At 39.7% G+C, this 9,948-nt stretch overlaps 1 protein-coding gene across 1 annotated transcript in view; it reads right to left on the reverse strand.

Moving 5' to 3' along the window:
• JCHAIN (joining chain of multimeric IgA and IgM) overlaps positions 1–7,992 on the reverse strand; it is a 47,582-nt gene extending 39,590 nt beyond the window's left edge. Inside the window, exon 1 of the mRNA XM_061192358.1 lies at positions 7,874–7,992. Within this exon, the coding sequence (XP_061048341.1) occupies positions 7,874–7,976 (103 nt within the window). The 5' untranslated portion in view covers positions 7,977–7,992. The remainder of the gene's footprint in view (positions 1–7,873) is intronic.
• Between the last annotated feature and the right edge of the window lie 1,956 nt (positions 7,993–9,948).

The raw sequence follows: 9,948 nt of genomic DNA on the forward strand, positions 1-9,948 counted from the left end.
TTTGGACACGCTGTGTGACTTGTGGGATCTTAGCTCCCCAACCAGGGATCGAACCCAGGCCCTCGGCAGTGAAAGCTCGGTGTCCCACCAACCACTGGACCACCAGGGAACGCCCAGTGTTGGCTCTTATCACAGGTTGTGAGCATCCACATCTGACGTACAGATGCTCAACACATAGCTAATAGTGTAGTGATTCCTATTCATTGCAGGAACATAGAGAATAAAATATAGTCGTATATGTAAAAATGCTTAAGAAATTAATATTCTAAGTTTGGAACAAGAGGGGAGCACTGGGTAAGTGAGCACATGAAGGGATATAGAAAATCTGGGACAGGACAAAAACAAGGAAATGAAGTTAGAGGTTGAAGGTATGTAATGTTCTACGTCGAATTTCTGCCACGTGTAAAGTTGTGCTAAGGAAAAAAAAAATGTTTTAAAGGAAGAAAAATCTTCCATCAAGGAAAGTGGAAAAAATTAAGACATATTTCTCCAAATGTATCACATATTCCTTCAGAGACCTCACAACACTATAAATATTAATTCATTCTGTAATAGCTAGGATCTAGATGGTACTATCCTATTTTATAAACATAAAACGTGGCTTTGCCTGAGGTGAATTAACAGTAAATGAAGTAACAGAGAAACTACTGGATTTAATGTTTACATCTTCCAAATTTTGTATTTACTTAACAAACATTTAAAGAGCACTGAGATGTGCTGGATACTGTCCTAACACATGAATAATAAATTGTTAACTATTCAGTATGATCATTTTTCATAGAGACTCACTTTGTGAACTCAGGAGAGTTCACATGGATAAGAGTTCCAATAAAGTAGATTACTGGTGTCAGGCATCAATACAAAGCAACAACCTGTTAGTTTTATGTCAGCATGTTAAGCTATGGGCAGCTATTGAAAATACAAAATATTAAAAATTAAAGTAGAAGAAAATATCAAATTAGTGATGCAGTAACTTACTCTGCCACTAATCAGCTGACTGGCTTTGGGCTACTCAATTCCGTAAGCCATAGTTTCTCACCTATATTCTTACTTATGAAGGAGTTAAATAAAATAAACATATCCCTTTAATTTTTGTGTGGAAATAAATTTGTCAGACTTTAATAGTCAAAACTTCTGGCAAACTGGGAAATTACTTTTTGTGATTTTTAAAGATAAACACTAGCTTAGGTAATGTGAATAATTGTATTCACATATCTGATACAGAAAATATTTGATATATCTGAGGAGTAGAGTCGCTTATTTTTCCTTGCTGGTTGTATGAAGTAAAAGAATTTTAATATGTTATGGTAATATAAGTTAACATTACCAAAATAATTCAGGAAAGGTGAAAATCAGTATAATTTATATCTCAGGGATCACAATGATGAATACGTACCACTTTCTGAATAGTAGATGATCCAAAAACATCATGTAGGATTCAACTACAGTTCCAAATCATTTAAACTGAATATTGCTTCAGGTAATAAGTCAGAGTTTTAAAAATCATTTCAAATATTGATTCTTTGTAAAACATTTGTGGTTTGCCATCACAAGTTTAAACGCAGAAACAGTATAGAAAATTTAACACCACCCACATCAACAAATGTTAAAGTGTTTTAAATTTTGCTTAGTGTCATATCAAAGTTTTTAATTTGATGTAGTTGCTTTAGCTATGTGTTCCAGAAAATGTTTTCTTTCATACATATTCTTTCAGCTATTCACTTGGGAAGAAAAACTGATTTTTTTAAATTTGCTTCAAAGTGAATCTTTGAATAATAGTAAATATTAAGAATCAACATTTTTTATAACTATAAAACAAAACAAAAAACCTGCAGGAAACTAATAAAAATGTTCTCTCTTAAGTGAAACTATATAGGGTAGCAATTAGGAGCTTGACCTCTGGAGCCAAGACAGAGTTTAAATCCCACTTTTACCACTTACTATGTGTCTTTGGTCTATTTACCTCTCTGTGTCTCAATTTCCTCACACTGAATAATATATGATTGTTATAGCCATTTAAATAGTTAAACCATATAACATACATTTAGGACAGCACCTGGCAGGGAGTAAGTGTTTTGTGTTAGTTACTATTAATCCATTAAAAAAATAAATAAAAACAAAACTAATTTACTCCCCTTGAAAGAGTTCATTTTCTCCTTGGTTTTATCATACTGGTTCTTAAACCAGAATGCCTAAGGATCCATTGGTAAGTTTAAAATGCAAATTCTTGTGCCCTACCTCCACAACTTCTTATTTAGCTGGCCTGGTGTGGACCCAGGGATCTGTATTTTTAAGAGACACCTCAGAGAATGCTTATCCAGAAGCTCTATAAAACACATTGGGAAACACTGCTCTGAGCACACAGCTTTTTAGGTTCTCTTCGCTTATAACATAGGCATGTGAATGAAATTAATTACAAGAATGAAATATGATGTGGTAGTATTCACCATGAGACTACAAAAACTCTAGAGTAGCCCCATGAGAATCTGTTGAAAGCAATGGACTTTCCCCTCAGAACAATAACATAGGCCTAATTGTTACGAAGTCCAAGCTTGTACTGCTCATCACATGACAGGCCAATAAATCAAGAGAGGAGTTATTGGGGCAAGGAATAGTAACTATTTGGAAAGCCAGCAGACTAAGGGTGTCCAAAGAACTATCTTACCCAAGTTAGAATTCGGGCTTTTACACTAAAAAGGGAGGGGGTGTAGTTGGTTGTTACAAACTTCTTGGTGTCAGATTCCTTTGTTTTTGCAACTATCCACATAGATCAGGTCACTAAGTTCCTGTAAACCTGCAACAAGACAAATGTTATTCTCTGTTCTGCAACTTTTTATCTCTATATGAATGGAAAAGTGTCATACTTTTTTTTTTTCTTAATTTTTGGCCGCACCCCACAGCATGTGGGATCTTAGTTCCCCAACCAGGGATTGAACCTGCACCCCCTGCACTGGAAAGCAGAGTCTTAACCACTGGACCACAAGGGAAGTCCCAAAAGTGTTATACCTTTAAAGGTCGGAGACTTGAGAATGAGCTATCCTGTATATTTCAGGCTATAGGCAACATTCTAATAGCAAAAGCAATAGAATACAAAGGTAAAGTAAAAGAAACAGACCCAATATGGAGTCAGATTTGTTCTTCCCTATGACATAATCACAACATTTTACATACCATGTCATTGGGTTCCTGGACTCTCTGAAGCCAGGAATCCTTGGACTTCATAGGAAACTTTAGGACACTGTTCCTTTTACCCTTAAGCATTGCTTTATATGGCATACATATATATATATATGGAGATCATCTTAATCATTGGTAGGTAAGGGGATTATTCAAAGTAGAAGACTGAAAAAAATTTTATTAGCACCTAGAATTTTTTGTATTTATTCAGCGAGCTCTTTTAAACATACTTAAGTTTCTAAGCATATCATGCTTGAACATATACAAGAAGAGAGACTGCGGCCAAATAAATGTTTATTCCTTAAACTTCATATTCAGTCCAAATTTTCTGAATCACTTCTATTCAAGGTCTCTGATGGTCACAGGCTCAAAGAATTTTGATAAGATTTTAGGAAGAGGAAAGGAATTGTTAATAAAAAGGTACATGGGTGGGGGTAGGAGGTAGGGGCATGAGAACTATTAAAGGAGTAAACGTGTTGTGCATTGAAAAAGGAGAAACTCAAAGATGTCAACTTTGGGTGTAGACACTCTGGTAGAAGAGATAGACACAGTTGGAGCAATTAACTGCCCTAGTTAGCATGCTATGGGACCTCCAAAGAGGCGTGTACCTCTCTACTTAAGGAGGCCAGAGAAGATCTGTTTGAGTGAAATCTTGAGGGAAGAGTGGGTGTGGCAATATAAGGAATGTCAAACATGTTAAAGTTTATCCAGAGCCAACAAGGGTGAAGCAAGCGTAGGAAAATAATATCAGCAAAGTGGGGAGGGGCTAGATCAGGAATGATCTTAAGGAGCTTAGATTGTATACTAGGTATAGGGAAGGCAACCAGGGTTTTCAAGAATCAGTGTGACATAATTAGATCAACCTTCAGAAGAGTAAATTCCTCATTCTAGCTGCTGTAGAGCAATGGAGTTAGACTAGATTAAAAATAGAGGCATGAAAACCAGGTAGGAGTCCTTTGCAATAACACAGGCAAGAAAAGATGAAAATTTCAATTAAAGCAAAGAGGACAAATTCAGGGACAGATTTGAGAGAAATTTAGAAGAAAATCTGAAAAAAAGCATGAAAATTGGAACAAAGTGTGGACAAAGTCATAGACGGTCAGCAAAAGCAAACAACGAAGTAGTTTCAGCAATTCTATTAAGATATTAAAACTCTAAATAGACACAAAATATGATAAGCTCCTCTAGGGTAGGCCTCTTGAGTTCTACTCCACAGTATACACAAGGAACACAACTTTGCTGTTACTAGATCTTCATTAAAAAGATATAACATAATAAAAAAAAGATATAATTATCAAACTATTCATCAAAATAGTCCTTCAACATGTTTTATTTTCTATTATAAAGGTAACACATTCATTACAGACTACTTGCAAATGCAGAAAAATAGAGAATTGGAAAAATACATCCATATTTCTACCACCCAAAGAAAAGTGCCATTGTTTGATCTTGATTAAATATATTGCTTAAGGGGACTTCCCTGGTGGCGCAGTGGTTAAGAATCCGCCTGCCAGTGCAGGAGACACAGGTTCGATCCCTGGTCCAGAAGATCCCACATGCCACAGAGCAACTAAGCCTGGGTGCCACAACTACTGAGCCTGCACTCTAGAGCCCATGAGCCACAACTACTAAGCCCACATGCCACAACTACTGCAGCCCACGTGCCTAGAGCCCGTGCTCCACAACAAGAGAAGCCACCTCAATGAGAAGCCTACGAACCGCAAAGAAGAGTAGCCCCCATTCGTTGCAACCAGAGAAAGCCCACGTGCAGCAATGAAGACCCAACACAGCTAAAAATAAATAAATAAAATAAATAAATTAAAAAATATATATATATATAGCTTAAGCTAAATATATTTCTTTAGAGTGCAGTGTACTCTTAATAAGAGTATTGCATTAGGAGTAGTGCTCATGGGCTTCCCTGGTGGTGCAGCAGTTGAGAGTCTGCCTGCCAGTGCAGGGGACGTGGGTTCGAGCCCTGGTCTGGGAGGATCCCACATGCCACGGAGCAACTAGGCCTGTGAGCCACAACTACTGAGCCTGCGCATCTGGAGCTTGTGCTCCGCAACAAGAGAGGCCGCGACAGTGAGAGGCCCGCGCACCGCGATGAAGAGTGGCCCCCGCTTGCCGCAACTAGAGAAAGCCCTCGCACAGAAACAAAGACCCAACACAGCCAAAAATATAAATATTAAAAAAAAAAAAAAGAGTAGTGCTCATAAGAGAGGTGGCCAGATGTTAAAAGTAGGAAGACCCTGAACTCACCTTCTCCAACAGACATACCAAAATTTCAACTAATTACAGAGCAGCGACCTATGAGAACAACCTGAAGACTAGCAAAAAAGATTTTCCACAACTAAAGACATAAAGAAGGAATCACGAGACAGGTAAAAAGAGTGGAGATGCAGTATAGTCAGGACCCACACCCCCCGAATCTGGTGACCCACAAACAAGAGGAATATTTTAATCATAGAGGTCCTTCCCCAAAGGGTGAGGAGTCTGAGCATCACATCAAACTCCCCAGCCTGGTTGTCATGCATCAGGAAGACAAGCCCTCAGCACTTCTGGCTTTGAAAACCAGCAGGGCATATGTTCAGGAGAGCCAGAGGGCTACAGGAAACAGACTTGACTCTTAAAGGGCACTTGCAAAATCTCACATGTTCCAAGTCCCAGCAGAGAGGCAGTACTCTGAAATAAGCCTGGATCAAACTGGTGATCTTGGAGATCCTCTTGGTGAGGCAGGAGGCAACTGGGTCTCCCCTTGGAGATAAACACATTGGCACCAGCCATTTTGGGGGAGCTCATTCTACTGTGATAACAGCATTGATAAGTTCCACTCTGGAATCCTCCCTCCAGTTTATTAGCACCGGGGACCCAGTCCTGCCTCACAGCAGGCCACAGCAGCTACAGCACAAGGCACAGCCTTGCAGCCAACTGGGCCAGGGGTCAGCTCCTCCAACCAGCACACACACAGTAGTCAGCCCCACCACAAAAGAAGGGCACACACAGCCCATATGGGGGGCACCCCTAGAGCATATAGCTCTGGTGACCAGAGGGTAGCATGCTGCTGGGCCCCATAGGATTTCTTTTACACAAGGCTACTTCTCTAAGATCAGGAAATGTAGGGAGTTCCTTGGTGATCTAGTGGAGAGGATTCAGCACTTTCACTGCTGTGGCCCAGGTTCAATCCCTGGTCAGGGAACTAAGATCCCACAAGCTGCGCTGCATGGCCAAAAATAAAATAAAAATAAGATTAGGAAGTGTAACCGACCTACCTGACACATAGAAATAAACATAGAGAATTGAGCAAAATGAGGAGACAGAGGCATATGTTCCGAACAAAGAGGCATAACCTCTGAAAAAGAACTAAATGAAGTAGAGATAAGCAATCAACCTGATAAAGAGTTCAAGGTAAGACCATAAAGATGCTCACTGAACTAGGGAGGAGAACGGATGAACACAGTGAGAATTTCAACAAAGAGTTAGAAAACATAAAGAGGAACCAAACAGAGCTGAAGAATAGAGTAACTGAAATTTAAAAATACACTAGAAGGAATCAACAACAGTAGATTAGATGATACAGAGAAATGGATCAGTGATCTGGAAGACAGAGTAGTGGAAACTGCCTATGCTGAACAGAAAAAAGAATTTTAAAAAATGAGGATATTTTAAGAGACCTCTGGGACAACATCAAGCATACTAACATTTCCATTATAGGGATCCCAGAATGAGAAGAGAAAGAGAAAGGGGCAGAGAACTTATTTGAAGAAGTAATAGTTGAAAACTACCCCAACCTGGGTAAGCAAACAGATATTCAGGTCCAGGAAGCACAGAGTCCCAAACAAGATGAACCCAAAGAGGTCCACACAAAGGCACATTAAAATTAAAATGCCAAAAATTAAAGATAAAGAGAGAATCTTAAAAGCAGCAAGAGAAAAGCAACTAGTTACATACAAGGGAACTTCCATAAGGCTATAGCTATAAACTGACTTTTCAACAAAAACTTTGCAAGCCAGAAGGAAAAAAAAACTACAACCAAGAATACTCTACCCAGCAAAGTTACAATTCAGACTTGAAAGAGAGATACAATTTAACAGACAATCAATAGGTAAAAGAGTTCAGCACCACTAAACCAGCTTTAAAAGAAACGTTAAAGGGACTTCTCTAAGCCAAAAAGAAAAGGCTACTACTAGAAATATAAAAAATATGGAGAGAGGAAGCAAAATGGCGGAGTAGAAGGACGTACTCTCACTCCCTCTTGTGAGAACACCAGAATCACAACTAGCTGCTGGACAATCATCGACAGGAAGACATTGGAACTCACCAAAAAAATACCCCATATCCAAAGACAAAGGAGAAGCCACAATGAGATGGTAGGAGGGGCGCAATCACAGTAAAATCAAATACCATAACTGCTGGGTGGGTGACTCACAGACTGGAGAACACTTATACCACAGAAGACCACGCACTGAGTGAAGGTTCTGAGCCCCATGTCAGGCTTCCCAACCTGGGGGTCTGGCAATGGGAGGAGGAATTCCTAGAGAATCAGACTTTGAAGGCTAGTGGGATTTGATTGCAGGACTTCGACAGGACTGGGGGAAACAGAGACTCCACTCTTGGAGGGCACACGCAAAGTGGTGTGCACATCGGGACCCTGGGGAAGGAGCAGTGACCCCAGGGGAGACTGAACCAGACCTACCTGCTAGTGTTGGAGGGTCTCCTGCAGAGGCGGGGGGTGGCTGTGTCTCACCATGAGGACAAGGACACTGGCAGCAGAAGTTCTGGGAAGTACTCCTTGGCATGAGCCCTCCCAGAGTTTGTCATTAGCCCCACCAAAGAGCTCAGGTAGGCTCCAGTGTTGGGTTGCCTCAGGCCAAACAACAAACCGAGAGGGAACCCAGCCCCACCCATCAGCAGTCAAGCGGATTAAAGTTTTACTGAGCTCTGCCCACCAGAGCAACAGTCAGCTCTACCCACCACCAGTCCCTCTCATCAGGAAACTTACACAAACCTCTTAGATAGCCTCATCCACCAGAGGGCAGACAGCAGAAGCAAGAAGAACTACAATCCTGCAGCCTGTGGAACAAAAAACACATTCACAGAAAGATAGACAAGATAAAAACGCAGAGGACTATGTACCAGATGAAGGAACAAGATAAAACCCCAGAAAAACAACTAAATGAAGTGGAGATAGGCAACTTTCCAGAAAAAGAATTCAGAAAAATGATAGTGAAGATGATCCAGGACCTCCAAAAAGAATGGAGGCAAAGACTGAAAAGATGCAAGAAATGTTTAACAAAGACCTAGAAGAATTAAAGAACAAACAAACAGAGATGAACAATACAATAACTGAAATGAAAACTACACTAGAAGGAATCAATAGCAGAATAACTGAGGCAGAAGAACGGATAAGTGACCTGGAAGACAGAATGGTGGAATTCACAGCTGTGGAACAGAATAAAGAAAAAAGAATGAAAAGAAATGAAGACAGACTAAGAGACCTCTGGGACAAAATTAAGCACAACAACATTCGCATTATAGGGGTCCCAGAAGGAGAAGAGAGAGAGAAAGGACCAGAGAAAGTATTTGAAGAGATTATAGTCAAAAACTTCCCTAACATGGGAAAGGAAGTAGCCACACAAGTCCAGGAAGCGCAGCGAGTCCTATACAGGATAAACCCAAGGAGAAACACACCGAGGCACATAGTAATCAAATTGGCAAAAATTAAAGACAAAGAAAAATTACTGAAAGCAGCAAGGGAAAAATGACAAATAATATACAAGGGAACTCCCATAAGGTTAACAGCTGATTTCTCAGCAGAAACTCTACAAGCCAGAAGGGAGTAGCATGATATACTTAAAGTGATGAAAGGGAAGAACCTACAACCAAGATTCCCCTACCCGGCAAGGATCTCATTCAGATTCGATGGAGAAATCAAAAGCTTTACAGACAAGCAAAAGCTAAGAGAATTCAGCACCACCAAACCAGCTCTACAACAAATGCTAAAGGAACTTCTCTAACTGGGAAACACAAGAGAAGAAAAGGACCTACAAAAACAAACCCAAAACAATTAAGAAAATGGTCATAGGAACATACATACGATAATGACCTTAAACGTGAATGGATTAAATGCTCCAACCAAAAGACACAGGCTTGCTGAATGGATACAAAAACAAGACCCATATATATGCTGTCTACAAGAGACCCACTTCAGACCTAGGCACACATACAGACTGAAAGTGAGGGGATGGAAAAAGACATTCCATGCAAATGGAAATCAAAAGAAAGCTGGAGTAGCAATACTCATATCAGATAAAATAGACTTTAAAATAAAGAATGTTACAAGAGACAAGGAAGGACACTACATAATGATCAAGGGATCAATCTAAGAAGAAGATATAACAGTTATAAACATATATGCACCCAACATAGGAGGACCTCAATACATAAGGCAACTGCTAACAGCTATAAGAGAGGAAATCGACAGTAACACAATAATAGTGGGGGACTTTAACACCTCACTTACACCAATGGACAGATCATCCAAACAGAAAATTAATAAGGAAACACAAGCTTTAAATGACACAGTAGACCAGATAGATTTAATTGATATTTATAGGACATTGCATCCAAAAACAGCAGACTATACTTTCTTCTCAAGTGCACACAGAACATTCTCCAGGATAGATCACATCTTGGGTCACAAATCAAGCCTCAGTATATTTAAGAAAATTGAAATCATATCAAGCATCTTTTCTGACCACAACGCTATGA

The sequence above is a fragment of the Eubalaena glacialis genome, chromosome 5, assembly GCF_028564815.1.
Source record: "Eubalaena glacialis isolate mEubGla1 chromosome 5, mEubGla1.1.hap2.+ XY, whole genome shotgun sequence".
NCBI lineage: Eukaryota > Metazoa > Chordata > Mammalia > Artiodactyla > Balaenidae > Eubalaena > Eubalaena glacialis.